The sequence below is a fragment of the Schistocerca serialis genome, chromosome 4, assembly GCF_023864345.2.
Source record: "Schistocerca serialis cubense isolate TAMUIC-IGC-003099 chromosome 4, iqSchSeri2.2, whole genome shotgun sequence".
Lineage (NCBI taxonomy): Eukaryota > Metazoa > Arthropoda > Insecta > Orthoptera > Acrididae > Schistocerca > Schistocerca serialis.
In genome coordinates this window covers 232225213-232249628 of record NC_064641.1, presented here as the reverse complement: position 1 = coordinate 232249628, position 24416 = coordinate 232225213, and the positions used below count along the sequence as shown (strand labels likewise).

At 46.0% G+C, this 24416-nt stretch overlaps 1 protein-coding gene across 1 annotated transcript in view; it reads right to left on the bottom strand.

Annotated features, from left to right (window-relative positions):
- LOC126473720 (UDP-glycosyltransferase UGT5-like) overlaps positions 1-24416 on the bottom strand; it is a 107744-nt gene that overhangs the window by 24875 nt on the left and 58453 nt on the right. The window contains exons 3-4 of the mRNA XM_050100966.1: positions 11426-11607; positions 10881-11340 (exon numbers count right to left, since the gene is read on the bottom strand). Coding sequence (XP_049956923.1) covers positions 10881-11340; positions 11426-11607 — 642 coding nt within the window. The remainder of the gene's footprint in view (positions 1-10880; positions 11341-11425; positions 11608-24416) is intronic.

The following is a 24416-nucleotide window of genomic DNA, read 5'->3' as shown; positions in this document are numbered from 1 at the left end:
GCCAAACATAAACTTTTGGCCGTCCACAAAACTGAACTAAATATAAAACCGTAGTGAGTCTGTACATAAACAGTGGACTTTATTACGTACACCCTCACTAGGGGGTCCATGTGACGGTACGTCACATAAATATTGACATTTTTAGCGGTTGTAAAAATGGTTCAAATGGCTCTGAGCACTATGGGACTTAACAGCTATGGTCATCAGTCCCCTAGAACTTAGAACTACTTAAACCTAACTAACCTAAGGACATCACACAACACCCAGTCATCATGGGGCAGGGAAAATCCCTGACCCCGCCGGGAATCGAACCCGGGAACCCGGGCGCGGGAAGCGAGATCGCTACCGCACGACCACGAGCTGCGGACTAGCGGTTGTAAATCGCAGTTTACGTATTTTATGAATATAATTAGTGTAAAACATATAGTTAATGTTCTTGAAACAACTGATATGCACCGATAGCACCTTTATTTAATGTCTATGAAAATAAAAAAGGATCGAAAGAGACGCGATTGTACGGCCGAGGAGGAAGGACGTATTTTGTGGGAGACACTGTTTTGTTTCGCTATACGGAAGGCAGCCATTGAGCGGCTACACATATTTTATGTAAGTTATTCATATTCATTGCCAAAACAAATTTGTTATTATTATTACAAAGTGAATTTTTTTTAATAGTTGCAACCTCAAATGCTCGCAGTGGCTAACTATTTTTAATAAGCATTTTTTCAGTAATTTGCGCTGCGAGAAGCTCATCTTCCTATGCAGCCTCTGGTCGGCCATTACGCGCCCAAGTATTAATTTATTTTTCAGTGTTAACAGTAACTGTAAATGCGAGAGATTTCGTTATAAGAACCTTTTTTAAATTGCAATCGATAATTAAATTACGTTAAAGTTCATGTTTTCAAACTATACAGATTCCATGAGTTCAGTAAGTTTCATCTTGGCCGCTCCACGGCAACAATCGAAATTCTCTCAGGCCTTGCTTTGCAATCAATAAATAGAAATTAACAAAATTACATTCAGTTCAGTTAACGGCAACTATATTTTAGTCATCACGTTCAAAATCTAAAGCTGTTACATGAATAACTGAGGCCCTTGAAGAACCCGTTTGATATTTACTTATGCATGTAAGTAAAAGTGGCTCTGAGCACTATGGGACTTAACATCTATGGTCATCAGTCCCCTAGAACTTAGAACTACTTAAACCTAACTAACCTAAGGACATCACACACATCCATGTCCGAGGCAGGATTCGAACCTGCGGCCGTAGCAGTCGCGCTGTTCCGGACTGAGCGCCTAGAACCGTTAGACCACCACGGCCGGCAGATTTCAACTAATCTCTAACAGTCTTAAGAGGCAGTGTTCAGGACTCTAGGAGAATACACTACTGGCCATTACAATTGCTACACCTCGAAGATGACGTGCTACAGTCGCGAAATTTAAGTGACAGGAAATAGATGCTGTGCTATGCAAATGATTAGCTTTTCAAAGCATTCACACAAGGTTGGCGCCGGTGGCGACACCTACAACGTGCCGACATGAGGAAAGTTACCAACCGATTTCCCATACACAAACAGCAGTTGACCGGTGTTGCCTGCCGAAACGTTGTTGTGATGCCTCGTGTAAAGAGGTGAAATTCGTAACCATCATGTTTCCGACTTTGATAAACGTCGGATTGTAGCCTATCGCGATTGCGATTTATCGTATCACGACATTGCTGCTCGCGTTGCGAGATCCAATTACTGTTGGCAGAATATGGAATCGGTGGGTTCAGGAGGGTAATACGGAGCGCCGTGCTGGATCCCAACGTCCTCGTATCACTAGCAGTCAAGATGACAGGCATCTTATACGCAGGGCTGTAATGGATCGTGCAGCCACGTCTCGATCCCTGAGTCAACAGATGGGGACGTTTGCAAGACAACAACCATCTGCACGAACAGTTCGACGACGTTTGCAGCAGCATGGACTATCAGCTCGGAGACCATGGCTGCGGTTACCTTTGACGCTGCATCACAGACAGGAGCGCCACCGATGGTGTATTCAACGACGAACCTGGGTGCACGAATGCCAAAACGTCATTTTTTCGGACGAATCCAGGTTCTGTTTACAGCATCATGATGGTCGCATCCGTGTTTGGAGACATCGCGGTGAACGCACATTGGAAGCGTGTATTCGTCATCGCCACACTAACGTATCACCCGGCGTGATGGTATGGGGTGCCATTGGTTACACGTCTCAGTCACCTCTTGCTCGCATTGACGACACTTTGAACAGTGGACGTTACATTTCAGATGTGTTACAATCCGTGGCTCTACCCTACATTCGATCCCTACTAAACCCTACATTTCAGCAGGATAATGCACGACCGCAAGTTGCAGGTCCTGTACGGGCCTTTCTGGACACAGAAAATGTTCGACTGCTGCCCTGGCCAGCACACTTTCCAGATCTCTCACCAATTGAAAATGTCTGGTCAATGGTGGCCGAGCAACTGGCTCGTCACAATACGCCAGTCACTACTCTTGATGAACTGTGATATGGTGTTGAAGCTGCATGGGCAGCTGTACCTGTACACGCCATCCAAGCTCTGTTTGACTCAATGCCCAGGCGTATCAAGGCCGTTATTACAACCAGAGGTGGTTGTTCTGGGTACTGAATTCTCAGGATCTATGCACCCAAATAGCGTGAAAATGTAATGACATGTCAGTTCTAGTATAATATATTTGTCCAATGGATACCTGTTTATCATCTGCATTTCTTCTTGGTGAAGCAATTTTAATGGCCAGTAGTGTACTACAGCCGCACATTTATCGCTCCCATAGGGACAGTGAAGACAATATTATACGATCTGTATCACGTACAGAGGCATTTACGTAGTGAATTTCCCGCGCTCCACATCACAATATGTGGCACATAGGGGAGTGCTATCCACAAATGGTTCAAATGGCTCTGAGCACTATGGGACTTAACATCTGTGGTCATCAGTCCCCTAGAACTTAGAACTACTTAAACCTAACTAACCTAAGGACATCACACAACACCCAGTCATCACGAGGCAGAGAAAATGCCTGACCCCGCCGGGAATCGAAACCGGGAACCCGGGCGCGGGAAGCGAGAACGCTACCGCACGACCACGAGCTGCGGACTGCCATCCACCACACGGAGTTTGTGTAGGAGCATAAGCTATCACTTTTGGGCTATAGACTACATATCTCCTTCTTTTCATGTGATACTTTCATTTAGATACGTATTATTGTCTTTTACTTCTTATTGTGATGTATTTTAGCATTTCATGGCGGTATATAAGAGAATTCAAAGCCCAACGCTATTCATAGCAATGCTTAATCCATATTTAACTATGAATGTTGTCGTTGTGCGTAGACGAAAACTGCAGAGGATTCTGCAGCCTTTTATTAAATAGTCACACCGGTTTTAGTCAGATCACCGAAGGAGAGTAACGTCTGGCGTGGATAGTAATTGTATGGTTAGCCGTATGGGTAAAGTACGTGCTGTTGGCTATTTTCCCTTTGCTTTTACGGCGAAGGTGAAATGGGATGGTGGCGTAAAATTCCTGACCACCAGACCTCAGGTCGATGTCCTGGATTATATTCTAAACCTTTTGATGTGTCGACAGTAGTGCCGACACAGTGTGATTTGAGGGGACCGCAATGCACGCTATAAACACACGAAGGATGGCGTGAGGTCTGAAACAGGATACTAAATGAATGCTATAAAGAAAAGTACGTAGCTTCTGGAATACTTAACTTTAATCCATCCTTGTTGTACATCGCTCTTGACGATACAAGTGAGACTCTTTAGGTACAAGCTATGTAAGGCTAATGGCGCCTTGCTAGGTCGTAGCCATAGACTTAGCTGAAGGCTATTCTAACTATCTGCTCGGCAAAGGAGCGAGGCTTCGTCAGTGTAGTCGCTAGCAAAGTCGTCCGTACAACTGGGGCGAGTGCTATTCCGTATCTCGAGACCTGCCTTGTGGTGGCGCTCGGTCTGCGATCACACAGTGGCGACACGCGGGTCCGACATGTACTAATGGACCGCGGCCGAATTAAAACTACCACCTAGCAAGTGTGGTGTCTGGCGGTGACACCACATTCCTCCCTCGCAAATCGGCGGACGGTCGTGTTATAAGGCTTCCGCCCGCCGTGGGAGGACCCCATGTTGACGTATGCGACGAGGTGGGGAGCCTAACAACAGGCGAGGCTGTGCCACCCTCACCCGGCCATTCGGTCCGAGGGGAGCTAGGAAACGCCTGAAAACCTACTCCAGGGTGCACGTCAACATGCGGTGTATGCGCCCGTAAAGAGACAGGAGGGGCCGAAGGGTCGACCTCCATTGCGTCGGGGTACCCGACGCGCGAAGACGCCATGTGGTCCGGAGCGGGCAAGAGTTCCGTGGCGGAGGACAGCTGGTCACGGGAAGCGATCGGCGGCGCGTGACCCAGGGAGGCGCTTGGCGGTTGCAGCGAAGCGTCCACTGCAGGCGGCGCCGGCGGGAGACCAAGCGGCGGCGGCGGCGGCGGCGGCGGCGACGCGTCGCCATGGGGCAAAATGGAAGGCAGCGTCGGTAACACCTGGGGATGAGGCGAGCCAGTAGATGGGTCCCCAGGGCGCTGGCCGGACGGCACCGTCGCTGAAAGCAGACGGGGAGCGGCTGAACCCGTGCGACGACAGAGGCGCAGCTGATTGAGATGCCGACGCACCTCACCAGAGGCCCCCAAAACCAAATACATCGCGCGGCCGAGGCAGCGAAGAATGCGCCCTGCGAGCCAACGCCGTGAACCGCGAAAGTTGCGATAGAACACAACGTCGCCTGGAGCAAAAGCAGGAGTCTGCCGCTGCACAGGAACCTGATGCGGCGGATGCAGCAAAGACATCCAGGTTCGATGAGGACGACTGTGGAGCAACTCAGCCGGCGAGCGACCATCTCGGGGCTGAGAGCGATACGAAGACAAAAAGAGCAACAACGCATCCTCCCGAGAATGCGACTCTTTCAACTTCAACATCTGTGACTTGAAAGTCCGGACCAGTCGTTCAGCGGCACCGTTTGACTGAGGCGAAAACGGCGCGGACGTCAGGTGTTGAATACCATTGGCCTTGCAGAATGACTGAAATTCTGCGGACATGAATTGTGGGCCATTGTCGGAAACAATAATCTGTGGAAGACCTTCAATGCAAAAAATTCCAGACAACGCTTGGATGGTGGCAGATGACGTCGTGGAAGACATCCGGACAACAAAAGGAAAATTACTAAAAGAATCGACCACAACCAACCATCGAGCATTCCAGAATGGACCAGCAAAATCGATGTGCAAGCGTTGCCAAGGGGAAGTGGCTTTCGGCCATGCAAAGAATTTCCGCGGCGGTGCGGATTGTTGTTCGGCACACGCCAGGCAAGAAGAGCACATATTCGTAATCGCAGCATCGATTCCGAACCAAGTACAGTGCTGACGAGCAAGTTGTTTCGTTCGCACTATACCCCAATGTCCTTGGTGGAGAAGCCGTAAGACAGAGGACTGTAACGAACGTGGGACCACGACTCTGGACTGATCATTATGAGAACGCAACAACAAAACACCACGTCGTACAAAAAGTCTCTCCTTATGAGCAAAAAATCGGCGAACCAACGGATCCTCGATCCGTGACTTTGACAAGGGCCATGGCGTAGCAACAAAACGCAAAACGGTAGCAAGGACAGGGTCAGCAGCTGTGGCTGTAGCTACACGACCAAAACCAATCGGAAACAAGTCGACCACGTCATCGGTTTCCGAATCAATGAACATGCAAGCAATTTCGGAAGAATCGAATGCTCTATCCTCAGCAACAGGCAAACGGGACAACGCATCAGCGTTTCCGTGCTTAGCAGTGGACCGATACAAGATATCGTAGCGGTACTGCAAGAGGAAAATAGATCAGCGAATAAATTTCTGCGCTGTACGTGGAGGTACAGGCTTGTTCGGATGAAAAAGCGATGTCAAAGGTTTGTGGTCTGTGATGATGGTAAAGTGACGACCATACAAGAAATCATGAAGCTTTGTAACACCAAAGACGAGAGCCAAAGCTTCTTTCTCTATCTGCGAGTAATTTCTTTGCGTAGACGAGAGCAATTTGGACGCAAAGGCAATAGGGCGATCATGCGATCCATCTTTGTGCGCAAGCACAGCACCGATCCCGAAATCCGATGCATCTACCATCAACAAAAGGGGTTTCTGGGGATCGAATGGCGTAGGGCAAGTATTAGAAAGCAACGCCGATTTCAACTGGCGAAAGGCGCGTTCGCATTCCGTCGTCCAGACGAACGGAACACCTTTACGGCGTAAGCGATAAAGCGGAGCTGAAATGGAAGAGGCATGCGGGATGAAGTTATGATAATAGTTAATTTTTCCCAACACACTCTGCAGCTGCTTCAAATTCTGCAGCGAAGGCAAGCCGTGTATGGCACGGAGGTGCTCTGGACTGGGATGTATTCCTTGTGCATTTATGACATGTCCCAGATACGGTAAGTCACGAGCAAAAAAACGTATTTGTCCTTCTGCAAGCGAAGACCATTGTGTCGCAATACCTGAAATAACGTTCTTAGATTTGCGAAATGTTCTTCTGCTGTCTTTCTGGAGATCACAATATCGTCCAGATAGTTCGCAGCAGTGGGGACCGACGCACAAACAGTTTGTAAATATTGCTGAAACAATGCAGGGGCGGATGCACACCCGAATGGCAGTCCTTTGAATCGGTACAAACCAAGATGCGTGTTAACCACCAAGACGCGCTGGGATTCCTCGTCCACTGGTATTTGCAAGTACGCATCTGCTAGGTCCAACTTTGAAAAATATTGACCCGGGCACAGTTTATCAAAAAGATCTTCCGAGCGGGGTAAAGGATAAGTTCCAATCACTAATTGAGGATTCACTGTTGCCTTGAAGTCCACACAAAGTCTCAATTTTCCGGAAGGTTTCGGCAAAATTACTAAGGGTGAGGCCCAGAGAGAAGCTTGCACAAGTTCAATTACACCTTGTGATTCTAAATCGTGTAATGTTCTTGCGACCTCATCACGCAATGCGTGAGGAACATTGCGCGCTCTGAAAAATTTCGGTTGCGCGTTGACTTTCAGTTCCAAATGTGCTTCATAGTTCTGAGCGCAACCTAAGCCCGGTGCAAAAATGTCTGCAAATTCTTCACACAGACGAGAAACACTGTCTGAAGGCACAGTCTGATTCACTGATAGGACCTGATGTACTACAGACATGTTAAACAACTGAAATAAATCTAAACCAAACAAGTTCACTGCAGTAGAAGAACGAAGAACGTAAAATGACACAAGTTTTGTTTGTCCCTTGTATGTTGCAAGAAGAGTGCACTGTCCTAAAACAGGGATATGCTGTCCTGAATAACTAGTGAGCTGAACATTTGCGGCACGCAATGGAGGTTTGCCCAGTTGTTTGTACGTGTCGTAATTGATCAATGAAACTGCAGCTCCGGTATCGAGATGGAATGGTATGACCGTGCCATTAAAGTCCAAATCTACAAAAAGTTTATTGTCCTGCTGACGACAAGAGCGACTGTCTCGTGCAATTTGAACTGATACCGGTACAGCATCACTTGCTAATGGACGTGACTTCCAGCGACGTCGACGCACACATTTTGTGGGACGAACACAGTCACTGTGAGAGAAAGTGGCACTGGACGGACTGGAATTAACTACATGAATGTCCACGGGCGAAGTTCCACGAGCCTGAGTGTCCTTAGTTCGATTTCGGCGTGAAGCAAAGGGCCTGGAATGATTAAGAGCGTCTGATCTGAGCTTTTTCTGGCAAACACTTTGAACATGTCCTTTCTTATTACAGTAAAAACAAATAGCTTGGCGTGACGGGCAATTGTCACGCGAATGTCTAGTTGCACACCGCGGGCATGATTTCACTACATTTGTATGCTTGCGCGGCACACGTGGAGAGCTAGGCGGTAGCTGCGCGGACGAGCGCGAGGGCTGTTTATGGTTCCGTGCAGCGCGCCCGGCGGCCCGGTTAATGTGACACACGGCTGGCGAAGTTGCAAATGATTCCTCTGCAAAGTCAAGTGTGTCTTGTCTATCTAATATGTCTATCACTTGTTGAAGGGAGGGATTAACTAGTTTCAAAATCTGTTCCCGTATACGAACATCAGAAACGTACTGTGCAATTGCATCACGGACCATAGTATCTGAATAAGGGAGTCCACATTCACACTCAAAAGCACAATCCCTTGTAAGGCCTTGCAAAGTTGCAACTCACTCCCGATTAGTTTGACCGGCCGTACGTTTTGTACGAAAGAATGTATACCGTTTTGCAACTACATTAACTGTTTCCTTGAAATAGGCCTCTAAAGCAGACAAAATTTCTTCGTAGTACAGAGTTGCTACGTCGCGTCGGGGAAATAATTTCACTATCACACGGTACGTTTGCACCCCTACACACGACAATAAGTGAGGCTGCCGCTCGTTACCTTGAATTCTGTAGGCGGCGAGATGAAATCCAAATTGGCGTGACCACTCCGTCCATGTTTCCTTAGCTGGGTCAAATGGCCGGAACGGGGGTGCAACAGCATGTTGTGGCTGCGGTAGCAGTGAAGCGGCGGCCGGCGCATCGTTTTGCATTGCACGTTGACCCTGGACGAGCTGTCCAAGGGCATCCAATAACACCTGCGTCTGCCCGATTCTGCAAGCGATAAAATTCGGACAGTACATCTGGAGAAGCCATGACACAAGTAAATGTAAGCAAGTAGAAAGAACAAGACCCTTTTTTGACTCGTCGCCATATGATGTGTCGACAGAAGTGCCGACACAGTGTGATTTGAGGGGACGGCAATGCACGCTATAAACACTCGAAGGATGGCGTGAGGTCTGAAACAGGATACGTAATGAATGCTATAAAGAAAAGTACGTGGCTTCTGGAATACTTAACTTTAATCCATCCTTGTTGTACATCGCTCTTGACGATACAAGTGAGACCCTTTAGGTACAAGCTATGTAAGGCTAATGGCGCCTTGCTAGGTCGTAGCCATGGACTTAGCTGAAGGCTATTCTAACTATCTGCTCGGCAAAGGAGCGAGGCTTCGTCAGTGTAGTCGCTAGCAAAGTCGTCCGTACAACTGGGGCGAGTGCTATTCCGTATCTCGAGACCTGCCTTGTGGTGGCGCTCGGTCTGCGATCACACAGTGGCGACACGCGGGTCCGACATGTACTAATGGACCGCGGCCTATTTAAAACTACCACCTAGCAAGTGTGGTGTCTGGCGGTGACACCACACCTTTCCGCAGCGTCTCGTGTAGTGTAGGCATCTGATACTGTCGATGGTGAGCCGTCCGGCGAAAGGTGGCGCTAAGCTCTGCGCCCCCTTGGTGCTATTCGAAAGGAGTAGGCTGTGTGTCGGTACTGGATTTCACTTCTCCCATCTCTCATCACCATTCACTACAGTCATGACCCCACGATTCACACACACACAATTCTCATACTTCGCGAAGGCATGGCGCCATCGTGGGCAAACTGCAGAAAAACCTAGACAGCTGAACCTGCCCTTCCCGAATCTCCCAACCAACAGCGCCTAAGTAGTGTATTCGCTCACTGCTGGTTGAAAGAGATGAAATTTCAGGAGGTAGAATGAAAACCTGGGGATACTGAGGCAGGTACAAACACTCAGAATAAGTGGTGCGCTGCAATACAGGAGTTTTTTGTACTTACAGATTCGCTTCTTACGTCGTTTTTCTAAATATTTGGTTTCATCGTTCTGACTCAGTAACTCGGAAAAATTTGTTACCTTTTCTCCCTACAAAAGCAACACTTCATTTAGCTAACAAAATCAGGTTCTAGACTTCTGTAATCCAATACGTGGATGAAAATAAGAGTAGATGACTATCTTCTTAATCATAACAGCAGTCGTTCCCCGCTTACAGATGGATTTCTGCCCAGTCATTGCTTCGGAAAGAAAGTCACCGGGTAAAACTGAGACAGAAACTAGCAGGACTGCCAGCATTTGAACTCAAAATAAACTGTCGCCCCCATCATCCCCCCCCCCCCCCCCCGCCCAATCATGAATCATGTTCCATTCCTTAACACCTTTCGGGACAATACGACAGAAGGTATGTGACTGGCCAATGCAAAACTTCAGGGGAGTCTATGAAAGACGACATACAGATCCGACCCAGGTTTCTGATGTTTTTCATTGGTTTAGAAGCCCCCAAAATGTTCTTAATCGTTTTTCAATTGGGTGATGTAGGAAACCTGTCAAAAATTTCCTTCAAAATTAGACTCCTGCTCAGCTCCGCAGAAGAGCTGAATTTCGCATAGAAAGTCTGAATTATCATGTAAAAGCGACTTTGCTGTAGAAAATATTCTAATGTTGCAGTTCCTATCTGACAATTTCTTAAAACTAGAGTATCCATGACGACGTTTACTTCTTGCCTTCTCTTACAATACCACCGTTGATTATACACATGTGTGCTAGTAGCTCTTCTGGAATCTGTCTGGCACTCTTCTCAAACTTGTCAGTCTCTACAAACATGCAGACATCGGTGGCTATTAATTCTCGTTGTCATTTTCTTCTGACAGAAATCATTTGTATGTACGCATTTACATGCGCAACCTAACGTCGCACGTAGTGTATTCAGTGACATGTATGGCAATTTTTGACCAATCCGCATATGATATATTTATTAGGTATTTCAGTGCACAGTCAGACGGTATTGGAAATGCGTCGTGTCCACAGTTGTGTGTAATGGATCAAGAAATGTTCAGTTACTCATAAAGAGTGGAGGATATTCTTACAAGGAAGAGTTTTACACTAATAATTTAAAAATGAAATTATTCTTCTGGGCTAACACACAGTAAATGTTACTACTTACCCGAGGAAGTGGCTTCCGTTGTTTCTCTAGATGTAGTCCCGTCACCTCAATGATATTAGGCAACAGTGGCCGTGGGTAATTCACGCTGAAGTGGTTGTTGACAATAAGAAGGCTGAAGTTTCTGTCAATTTCTTCCACAGGGGGGTGATCAGGGCCAAAATATTTCCTAATCAGTTCATTTTGCGATGGCATTGTTACGTAGTTCCATATGTAAAATATTCGAGCCATAAAATAGGCATTATATAGTCTTTCCCAGAAAGACATGTGGTCTGTGTAGCCAACCAGCAGATCGGGACAGTATGCTGGGTTGTTGGGATTTCCATAAGAAGCGAGAACTGGAGTAGGAGCGGCCAGAGACACGTAGCCAATTGTTGGTGGGGATCCCAACTGGTGAATCAAGCCATAATAGCAATAATATACTAACTGCTCCAGAATAACTACGTCGAAAGACGGCTGGGACCTGCAAACAAAAGTAAGACATCAAAACATCTTAGTATTAAGCATTTTAGAATGTAAAACATATCGCTCAATTCAAACATAATTACCGGAGAAAATCCTTCATCTGTTGGGATTCTAACTGGATCTCACACGTCGCCTTTCCTGAAGGAGACCATCTTTCTATGAATCCAACTGGACTTCGGTCTGACATCGAAGTAAAGTCAAATGTTTTTCTCCAATAGTCGTATGTCATCGATACATCAATTTCTGTAAAATTCTGGATGTTTTTCTGTAGGAAAAAATGTATTTCAGTAGATACGTCCCACAAATATATTACATGTTCAATAACGAACTACACAATGGTGTCCAACTTCTAAGTGTCGGCGTGAAAAAGGAAAACTGAATGAGAAGAATCTGAAACTCATTCCATAACTACATTACGCAGTCAGCTGAGTAGCTGTAAGTATGTATAACACTTGACACGATATTCTGTTCTTTTCTTTACTGCATGAGCTTGTTTGTCAGTGGACGTGAGCTTAAGAATTACCTGTAACAGACTTCGAATAGGTACGTTATTTAAAGATAACGCATTGCAGAGGATCAGGAACACTTTTTCCCGCCATATGTACATCGTCTGTACACTGGTTTACTGGCTACAGTGCACACGTGCATAAAAGTACGCCAGACAACGACCATCGTCACAGCTGAGCTCGCTAACGTATGTCAGTATGGTGTTTCTCCACTCTGAGGTGTGTGGCTCGAGACCGGGCGTTGGAATTAATTTTCATCTCTTGTATTTACCTGACAAATGAACTGCGGCTCATGTGTAGTGCCCTTGAACACAAGATTTTGCGCCAATAACCTGGACTAAATACTGGAAGTCCCCATAACGGTATATGGAGTGAAGGAATGACAAAGTCTTGACTGAAATCCGTCCGATAGATGGGAATGTTAAGCTGGGTGGTCCCTTTGGTGCCTGTTTGAGAAGAGGCTACGTGCTGTCACAGGTTTCACTCTCCTTCTTCTCACATTTTCATACAATACAAATACGGCATTATACACTACTGGCCATTAAAATTGCTACACCACGAAGGTGACGTGCTACAGACGCGAAATTTAACCGACAGGAAGAAGATGCTGTAATGCTGTATATGCAAATGATTAGCTTTTCAGAGCATTCACACAAGGTTGGCGCCGGTGGCGACACCTACGACGTGCTGAAATGAGGAAGGTTTCCAACCGATTTCCCATACACAAACAGCAGTTCACCAGCGTTGCCTGGTGAAACGTTGTTGTGATGCCTCGTGTAAGGAGGTGAAATGCGTAATCATCACGTATCCGACTTTGATAAACGTCGGATTGTAGCCTATCGCGATTGCGGTTTATCGTATCGCGACATTGCTGCTCGCGTTCGTCGAGATCCAATGACTGTTGGCAGAATATGGAATCGGTGGGTTCAGGAGGGTAATACGGAACGCCATGCTGGATCCCAACGGCCTCGTGTCACTAGCAGTTGAGATGACAGGCATCTTATCCGCATGGGTGTAACGGATCGTGTAGCCACGTCTCGATCACTGAGTGAACAGATGGGGACGTTTGCAAGACAACAACCAACTGCACGAACAGTTCGACGACATTTGCAGCAGCATGGACTATCAGCTCAGAGACCATGGCGGCGCCGGCCGGTGTGGCCGAGTGGTTCTAGGCGCTTCAGCCCAGAACCGCGCTGCTGCTGCGGTCGCAGGTTCGAATCCTGCCCCGGGCATGGATGTGTGTGATGTCCTTAGGTTAGTTAGGTTTAAGGTGTTCTAAGTTCTAGGGGACTGATGACCTCAGATTTAAGTCACATAGTGCTCACAGCCATTTCAACCATTTGAACCATGGCTGCGGTTACCCCTGACGCTGCAACACAGACAGGAGCGCCTGCGATGCTGTACTTATCGACGAACCTGGGTGCACGAATGGCAAAACGTCATTTTTTCGGACGAATCGAGGTTCTGTTTACAGCATCATGATGGCCTCATCCGTGTTTGGTGGCATCGCGGTGAACGCACATTGGAAACGTGTATTCGTCATCGCCATACTGGCGTATCACCCGGCGTGATGGTATGTGGTGCCATTGGTTATACGTCTCAGTAACCTCTTGTTCGCATTGAAGGCACTTTGAACAGTGGACGTTACATTTCAGATGTGTTACGACCCGTGGCTCTACCCTTCATTAGATCTCTGCGAAACCTTACATTTCAGCAGGATAATGCACTACCGCAATTTGCTTGTCCTGTACGGGCCTTTCTGGACACAGAAAATGTTCGACTGCTGCGCTGGCCAGCACATCCTCCAGATCTCTCACCAATTAAAAAGGTCTGGTCAATGGTGGCCAAGCAACTGGCTCGTCAGAACTCGCCAGTCACTATATTTGATGAACTGTGATATGGTGTTGAAGCTGCATGGGCAGCTGTACCTGTACACGCCATCCAAGCTCTGTTTGACTCAATGCCCAGGCGTATCAAGGCCGTTATTACGGCCAGAGGTGGTTGTTCTGGCTACTGATTTCGCAGGATCTATGCACCCAAATAGCGTGAAAATGTAATGACATGTCAGTTCTAGTATAATATATTTGTCCAATGAATACCCGTTTATCATCCGCGTTTCTTCTTGGTGTACCAATTTTAATGGCCAGTACACATACCCATTACAATCACCTACACTTAACAGATCCATTTAAGACACAACTCTCATATTGTCACGAACTGCGAAGAAAGGGATCATACAACGAGGTGCCAAAAGACCTCCTAATATCGTGTCGGACATTCTTTATCCTTGGGGAAGCGCAGCAACTCGACGTGATATGCACTCTACAAGCCGTTGGTAGTCCCCTGCATAAATGGTAAGCCTTGCTGCTTCTATGCAGGATTTTGTGGGCGTTCTGACCTCTCGACTGTGTCCCATAAATGTCCAATGGGATTCATGTCGGGCGAGATGGGTGGCCAAATCAAATCGCTGTAATTGTCCAGAATGTTCTTGAAACCAGTTGCGAACAATTATGGCCCAGAGACATGGCAATTTTAATTCATACAAATTCCAATGTTGTTTAGCAACATAACGTCCACAAATGGCTGAAAATAGTCTGTAAGTAGCCGAAGATAACCGTTTCCAGTGAATGATCAGTTCCATTCCATGTAAACATAGCCCGCACCATTATGCAGCCGGCCACCACTAGCTTGCACAGCCCCTTATTGACAACTATGATCCATGGCCTCGTGGGGTCTGGGCTACAATTGAACCATACCATCATCTCTTATCAAATGAATTCGTGACTCGTCTAACCAGGCCACAGTTTTCCAGTCTCTAGAGCCCAGCTGGTATGGTCACGATTCCAGCTGTTAACTGAGGCACTCGTGTCGGTCATCTGCTGCCATAGCCCATTAAAGAAAATTTCGCCTCATTGTCCTAACGGATATGTTCGTCGTGCGTCCTACATTGATTCCTGCCCAGTGTTGCTTGTCTGTTAGCACTGACAACTCTAAGCAAAACCCGCTGCTCTCATCGTTAAGTGAAGGCCGTAGGCCACTGCGTTGTCCATCGTGAGAGATAATAGCTGAAATTTGGTACTCTCGGCACACTCTTGTGGCTGTGAACCTCGGGATATTGAATTCGCTGACGATTTCCGAAATTGAATGTCCCATGCGTCTGACTCTAAGAACTATTCCGCGTTCGAAGTCGATTAATTTCCGCCGTGCGGCCGCAATCACTTGGGAAACCTTTTCACATTAATTACCTGAGTACTAACGACAGCTCCGCCAATGCACTGCCCGTTTCTGCCTTGTGTAGGCGATACTATCGCCGTCTGTATGTGTTGTAGTGCGCTGATGAAGCAAATCCTTCTCTATTAAGCTGCTGAATTTACACATAGGACTCTCCCAAGCCAACAGTAGCACTGAACTCTCTTTTGCGACGCTTCTGACATGCACAGTAAGCAGTTTAGTGATTACTGATGTGTCGTATTGGGATGGTCACACTTTTGTTTGTCATCGAGTGAATGTTTCTTCTTCTGTCGACTACAGAGATGGCTCAAATGGCTCTGAGCACTATGGGACTTAACTTCTGAGGTCATCAGTTCAAATGGTTCAAATGGCTCTGAGTACTATGAGACGCAACATCTTAGGTCATAAGTACCCTAGAACTTAGAACTACTTAAACCTAACTAACCTAAGGACATCACACACATCCATGCCCGACGCTGGATTCGAACCTGCGACCGTAGCGGTCGTGCGGTTCCAGACTGAAGCGCCTAGAACCGCTCGGCCTCCCCGGCCGGCGACTACAGAGATGACGTACTGCAACCACGTAACCGAGAGATGTGGCTGAGGCTCGGAATGAAAGCGGTTCGAACCCCATCTAGCTATCTAAATTTAGAATTTCCGGGGTTTCCCTAAATCGCCACGGAAATAAACCACATTAATTCTCTCGAAAAGATAGCGGCCGATTTCATTTACCTTTTTTACTAAGCACCGCTTTTAGATCGTGCAAAAGAAGCCACCTGTCGTTAAAACTTCATTATTTAAGCGTTTCGGGTGGGGAACATCATCTGAGTGTCTACCAAACACATCACAGTTGACATGAACGCACAACATAAATATGGAAATTTGTGGTAAGTTCCTATGGCACCAAACTGTTTAGGTCATCGGTCCCTAGCCTTACACACTACTTAATCTAACTGAAACTAACATTCGCTAAGGACAACACACACACCAGTGCCCGAGGGAGGACTCGAACCTCCGACGAGGGGAGCCGCGAGAACCGTGGCAAGGTGCCGGCAGACCGCGGGGATACCGAACGAACCGCACAACTTAAAGTTGGCCTATTAAGAATAGATGTAATTAAATCCACTGACAAACAATTTCACACAGTAAAGAAAAGAACTTAATACATAATACCATGTAAAGTGTTACTTATCGCACAACTGACTCCGTACTGCAGTTATAGAACCCAACTATCATAACATGTCACCTGGTGGCATGGTTGTACTGACGTTAGAATGCATCATTAAAGGTCAGCGGACAATTACTAAAACATTTAATGAAAATTTAGAGCCACAGGAACGTGCAAACAGAAGAACATCGCAAAGGAAGGAATATGTAGAGTTTAACATCCCATCGACTATGAAGCCATATAGGGGCAGACCATGAGCTCGGGGTAGGGAGGGATGGAGAACGAAATCGGCCGTGCCCTATACAAAGGATCTATCCCGGCATTTGGCTGGAGAAAGACAGGGAAAACATGGAAAATCTATATCTCGATGAATGGGCTGGGATTTGAATCGTCGCTTCCAAAAATGGGAGTCCGACCTTGTAACCACTGTGGCACCTCACTTTGTAACATCATAAATACGCGCATCAAAAAATGTTTTGCATCACCCCAGTTCCCAGAACTACTGAAGATAGACGTTGACTGTGGATACTGTTTCGCAGTCAGTCCCTTTGACTGTTCAGAGATGTCACTAAACCCGCCCAAAGATGTGAACAACCATGCACGAGCAGCGCCTATTTGACGGACGGGATCCGACAGCCGATCAGTTCGTCATTCCACCAGGAAGGAGGTACACAGCTCTTATTGTCTGTAGTTCAACCATGCCTAGACGGGCAATACCGCGGATCCGTCGCGTCCGCATTGTTACTTTGTGACAGGAAGGGCTCTCAACAAGAGAAGTGTCCAGGCGTCTCGGAGTGAACCAAAGCGATGTTGTTCGGACATGGAGGAGATACAGAGAGATAGGAACTGTCGATGATATGCCTCGCTCACGCCGCCCAAGGGCTACTACTGCAGTGGATGACCGTTACCTATGGATTATGGCTCGAAGGAACCCTGACAGCAACGCCACCATGTTGAATAATGCTTTTCGTGCAGCCACAGGACTTCGTGTTACGATTCAAACTGTGCCCAATAATCTGCAAGATGCGCAACTTCACTCCCGACGTCCAAGGCGAGGTCCATCTTTGCAACCACGACACCATGCAGCGCGGTACAGATGGGCCCGACAACATGCCGAATGTGCCCCTCAGTGGCATCACGCTCTCTTCACCGTTGAGTGTCGCATATGCCTTGAACCAGACAATCGTCAGAGACGTGTTTGGAAGCAACCTCAGCAGGCCGAACGCCTTAGACACAGTGTGCAGCGAGTGCAGAAAGGTGGAGATTCCCTGCTGTTTTGGGGTGGCATTATGTGGGGCCGACGTCTGCCGCTGGTCGTCATAGTAGGCGACGTCATGGCTGTACGATACGTGATTGCCATCCTCCGACCGATAGTGCAACCATGTCGGCAGCATACTGGCGAGGCATTCGTCTTCATGGACGACAGTTCGCGCTCCCATCATGCACATCTTGTGAATGACTTCCTTCAGGATAACGACATCGCTCGATTAGAGTGGCCAGCATGTTCTCCAGACATGAACCCTTACGAACATGCCTGGGATAGATTGAAAAATACTGTTTATGGACGACGTTCCCCACCAACCACCCTGAGGGATCTACGCCCTATCGCCGTTGAGGAGTGGGATAATCTGGACCAACAGTGCCTTGATTAACTTGTGGATAGTATGCCACAACGAATACAGGTATGCATCAGTGCAAAATGACGTGCTACTGGGTATTAGAGATACCGGTGTGTACAGCAATCTGGAGCACCACCTCTGAAGGTCTCGCTATATGGTGGTACAACATGTAATGTGTGATGTTCATGAGCAATAAAAACGGGGGAAATGATGTTTATGTTGATCTCTATTCAAATGGTTCAAATGGCTCTGAGCACTATGGGACTTAACATCTGTGGTCATCAGTCCCCCAGAACTTAAAACTACTTAAATCTAACTAACCTAAGGACATCACACACATCCATGCCCGAGGCAGGATTCGAACCTGCGACCGTAGCGGTCACGCGGATCTCTATTCCAATTCTCTGTAAAGGTTCCGGAACTCTTGGAACTGACGTGATGCAAAACTTTTTTTGATGTGTGTACATGTGGTATGAGCAAGGGATGATGGAAAGAGGAGGAAGAGAGGACAGCGTGAAACAATCCTGGCTCATGCAGTCCGCACATTTGCTCCACCTGTAACCACCTTGTATTCAGTGGGACGTTAAACATATTTTTTTTTCTTTCTTCTATGTATCACATCAGTGATGGGATAAACACATTATTATGAGTATTAATGGTTTCCAGAAACTTGATATTTATTCAATTCGGTCTACGTATGCAGTGAGACACGGCGAAATCATTAAAATGGTTCACATTAATGTAACATTGGTTTCTAAATTTTTAACGAGATTTGTTTTAAGTTCTAAACAATGTATTCATAGTTCCTTCATCAAATAGACCGCATTTACATACAGAATCGTTTCTACATATTTCCATGGCGATAAACGTAAATTGACAAAAATATTGTTGGATGCTTTCTCTCCAGATGTTCTCTCAGGTTACTGTCAGTCATTTTGGGACATAATGTTTGATTACAAATATCGTACCATGCAAATTCGTAACTTTCGTCTGTTACAGTAACATATCTTCACAAATAACTTGACTTATGCCTGCCAATTATTTTTAGCAACCGGAAACGAACACAGACAAAACTGAATCTAGGATTACTATGCTTTACTTTATGTAATTCTAGCGGAGAAACGCGGTGATGCCCAGGTACTTATTTATAGCTACGCGACCACGCCCGTACTGCCCAACGTCTGACCTTGTACTTAATATTGATGACGTCATATCTTCTGAACTATGTGTTCTCCAGTGATATAAATATTTTGGCATATCGCCACCATAAGTGATTACCGACCGAAAAATGTGTTGCGAATGGAGTTACTAGTAAATAAGTAATTAATTTAAACATCATACGTGATGCGGCAGTTTTTCAAATTCAAATGGTTCGAATGACTCTGAGCACTATGGGACTTAACTTCTAAGGTCATCAGTCCCCTACAACTTAGAACTAATTAAACCTAACTAACCTAAGGACATCACACACATCCATGCCCGAGGCAGGATTCGAACCTGCGACCGTAGCGATCGCGCGGTTCCAGACTGTAGCGCCTAGAAACGCTCGGCCACCCCGGCCGGCGCAGTTTTTCACCCAACCCTTTTCTTCTACTTACCTACATGCATCTGTATGATTACTCTCCAACTAACAACTAAGTGCCAGGCAGAGGGTTCATCAAATCATCTTTAAGCTACCGCTCCACTCTAGCTTTCCGTGCGAGCTCAGATTTCTCTTGTTTTATTATGATGATCATTTCCAATATGTAGGCGGGTGCTAGCAAAATATTTTCTCACTGTGAGGAGAAAGTTGGTGATTGAAATTTCATGAGAAGGTCCTGCCGCAGCGAAAAACGCCTTTGTTTTTATGACTGACCTCCCAGTTCGTTTATCAGATCAATGGTAATCTCCTGAACTATATGTTGTACAGTGACAGTAAGGTATACCTGTACCAAGTTTGGCTGAAATCGGTCCTGTGGTTTTGGAGGAGGTGTGGAACATACACACAATGTTAATACCTGCTCACAAGAGCACAGAATACACTCGGAGCTACGAATGTTTCGCCCCTTCCGCGAAAAGAAAGCTGCACTTCTGACGACTTGTTTTTTTCATTCTTCACTAGCACAGCCAGTGAGATGGGGCAATGATTACAACAATGGTCCACATTTGGGAGGACGACGGTTCAAAATTCGCGTCAGGCTATGCACAATATGTTTTCCGCGATTTCCCTCATCTGCCACGGGAAAATGCTGGGATGGTTCCTTTGTAAAGAGCACGGTCGATTTCCTTCACCATTCTTGAAACATTTCCAGCTTCTGCTTCGTCTCTAATGACCTCAACGTCGACGGGACGCTAAACCTTAATCTTATTTCCTTCACTCCTTTTCCAGAATCGCTGTTATATATTTCCCCGTCTCGTTGAGCTTAGTCGACCTTTTATTTTTCACCTGCCTCTCGATAAGTCATTTCCATTCAACATGTAGTGCAAAAGCCTTTTGATCGTTCATTAACTACTCTCTTCATAGCTTCAACGTACCAAGAAGATACTGCGCTTCGTAACTGCGTTTATTTTCGACACCGCCTCGAGATATATAAAATACCCGTTTTCTGGGTTAAACATTTACATACCAGTTACACAGCAAATATTGTTTCCTTGAGAATATAAGTTACTCAGTGCACATCTTTAAACAACACATCGAGTGATCCATCCAATCAGCCACTTCTCCCGCTGTCCACACCTATCCCTTAAACTGTGAGCTGCTAACGAAGACAGAAGTTCCATCCGCGAGTAACACTGCCCGTGTGGAGCTATTACGGAGTAGCGGCTGCCACTTGGAACGGCTTCAGGGGAAACACAAAACTGTTCGTGTGCTTCCTAGGAGTGTGGCCATTGTGCTGATCACACGAGACGTCTCAGTTTAAACAGCTCCGAGACGGAATTCTGAGTCTGTCTACTGTCGTGGCAAGGCGTGAATGGTAAGAGTATTGGTTTGTTGTACATTAATGAAATTTGTAACTGACACCAGCACTAAATTATTGGGGCGGGAGGATTCAATAGATACAGTGCATATCACTAGGGGGTCTAAACATGAGATCCCCTTGAAAGAAGTTGAAAAAATTAGGACCTAAAACCGCTTTATGGAGCATTCTCAATGCCTCAGAACAGATATTTCAATGGTGCTTAAAACTTCTAAAGCGTGTCATTTTAAGACTGCATTACCGACTCTAAAAAAGTTATATAGTATTAATATTTAAATTTGTCGACAGTGTGTGGACTATTACTATACATTATGTGCTAAACAATCGTTTTTCAAACTAAATTCCTTTTGGTGAGTAATACAAGCGCATTTGATTCACTGGAACGTTAGTAAATCCTGAAAACTGTAAATTCTTACTGCACAAGAGCTTTCAGTATGTGTAATCAGCTACGTTTGGATCAACGGTATCATTTTTTGTCAACTAAGACTCAAAAAACTTAAATCGCTTTTCAAATAATATTATGGAGGACTCGCGTCTGCGATCCCCCGCCCCCGCTTCCGGACGGTTATGCTCATGGCTAGAGGAAAAGTAGTTTAGTTTCATGGCCATTGCCAGAAGAAATGTATTTTAGCTTCATAGCTACACAAGACGAGGATTGTGGTGAAAATTCGCTTCTCTGTTTGTGAATGTAATATACCCATAGCGAATCGTGTTATTGCTTCATAGTTACAATTCAGTAGCGGTATTATTTTAACAGCTATGTTAAATATCGCCCACCCTTGAGCCAAATGAGAGACTTTTCAAAGTTCCCTCGCAGTCTCTGTCTCTAGAAGACAGTGCCTGTCTGCCCTAGCGGACGAATATGTGGTGAAGATGCGTATGCCACGTAGACAGATCACACATGATCCCACATATGATTTGCAGAGAGCCGAGTAGCGATGAATAGGGGGAGAAGAACCGCAGATGACCTGCGACCAAGGACGCATGCAGAGCTGTGCAGGAACTTTGTGGACATCCATCATTGCTCTTTCAACAGCCTCAAAGAGAGCATACTACGATGCTGCCAAGCATGTGTGGTGGCTGCAGGTATCCTTTATTTTGTTAAGTACAAATGTCAAGTACAAACACCAGTTTTCTTACTCTTTCTTGGCAAAGGATGAATCCTTTATACCTCAGTTAGTTAGTTACTTAGTTCTGCGTCCCATGCACGACCATAAACGTTATTATCAGGAATTTTTGAACTAAATAAAGGACTGTAGTAACTGTTTCACGTCTCTATACTTGCCAATTATAGTTTTGCATACGTCTACTTATTTCTAATCAAGAGTTGCTGTATGGTGAAGAAAATGTTGTTAAGAAGAAACCACTTAAGTCTTCATGTGGAAACACTTCTAAGGTCCTTCATACATTCCATTCCCATACAAAAAGTTATCAAAGAGTATCATAGGTCCGTATTTCACACCTTGTGACTAAGTTAGATTCACTAGAACGAAATTAAAATTATTTTTCTTTCTATTACTGTATTTGTGAACTGGTTCATAACTCTCAAACTGCAGTGAATTGTGGGCAATAAATATCTTCAGGAAATATATGTACTGTAAAGCTGTGGCCAATGTTCTCAGTTACCTTACGATTATTTTAATTATTTTCCTTTGTGCAATGAGTGCTTAATGAGGGGTTATTACAGGAAAGGTCACTTGTGGACTTACCCTAAACACACTGGCGGAAAACCATCGCAACACTAAGAAGAAGTAGTGTGACATAAAAGAAAGTTGATAGGCATGTTGTCGTACCTTTTTCTTTTCGAATTTCGCGTCTGTCGCGTAAGAGTGGCGCAGTTAGGCCCACTACGAGTATGCAAATCATGTATTTTTCGAATACACGCTGTTAAGGTCATCAGCGTTAGTTACCTTTCAGACTGGACGTGGTGAGTTGATGCCACTCAAGAATGGCTTTAACGCGGCAAAGACACCATTCTCACCGCATCACTGACTTTGAGAGGGGCCGTATAACAGGGCTACGAGAAGCTGGATGTTCCTTCTGCAATACTGCGGAAAGACTTGACAGGAATGTAACCACTGTATTTAGTTGTTGGCAGTGGTGGTCGCAAGAAGACCGGGCTCTGAAGGGCCACGCGGCACTACCGAGAGGAGAGACCATCGTGTTGTGGCGCATCGTACTGCATGTCCAGCAGCAATGTGAGCACAGTGGCACAATGAACTGTTGTAAATCGTTTACTTCAAGGACAGCACCGAGCCAGACGCCGCATACCGTACAATCCACTGATGCTAATCTACCGTCATTTGGGACTTCGGTGGTGTCAAAGGACAGTCACTGAAGGGCACGGTGGAGGTATGTTGTGTTCTCTGATAAAAGCTGGTTCCGCCTCGGTGGCAGTGATGGTTGTTGTAGGATAGAAAGAGCCCAGTTGAGGGCCTGCTGCCAATCTGTCTGAGTGCTAGACACACTGGACCGACACCTGAAGTTATAATCTGTGGTTGAAATTTCGTTTGAGCACTCACGGTTATCCTACGCACCCTGACTGCAAATCTGTGATGCAGAATCCACTCGAGCACATGGCATGACGTCGTCCGCAAACAACTTTAACTGTCCCTGTACTGACCTACCATGTGCAACAGCGCAATAGGCTGCTGTCACTGTCTGCACACGCGCATCTCTCGCACGCTCTGTCCTTAGTACTTCGCTATGACGTTACGATTGAATGAGCGAAAGGAGTAGGGGGGGGGGGGGTGAAACTCATATGGGGACTTCCGGTAACACGATCTTGGTTCGCTGCCAGGCCACTTGGAACGCTGCAAGTTCATCAAGCAAACATCTCGTCTTCTTATTGGGCGATTTAAATCCTTCCATATTTGTTTTGATTTCGTTCAGGACAAATGGAAATGGAAATGAGCGTTTGGCGTCATTGGCCGGGAGGCCCCTTGCGGGGCAGGTCCCGCCGCCGAGGTGCAGGTCTCATTGCATTCGGCGCCACATTGGGCGACCTGCGCGCCAGATGGGGATGAAATGATGATGAAGACAACACAACATCTAGTCCCTGAGAGGAGAAAATTCCCCAACCGGAAATCGAACCCGGACCCTTAGGACGGCAATCCGTCACGCTGACCACTCAGCTATCGGGGCAGACCGTTCAGGACAGAAGTTGATTTCATCGCACTGTGTTGCTGACAGAGTACAACTTCATGTGTTTATTGCACTCCATGAATTGCACTGTTTATATTTTACTCGTTTTGTGCTTGATCTTGCTCGCTTCTGTAATATGGGGCGGAGAAAATAATTCCTTATTTGTTTTCGTTTCATATAAAACAGAAGCTGGTTTCGTTGTACAATTTTCTGTGGCCATTTATTCCTCCTGTAAACCCGTTTGTGAACTAATCGACTTAAATGCGTCGAAATTACGTTGTTCGTATTCTTTTTTATTTTAGTTCGAATCCGTTTATCGTACCTTCCCGCATTTAATGGAGAACTCCATGTTCGCAGCTATTGACAGAATTGCTATTCAACTTTATTACAGCTTTTCAGGAACCGCTTCGAATGATGTTCCTCCTTCCCATTTAGTATACATTTTT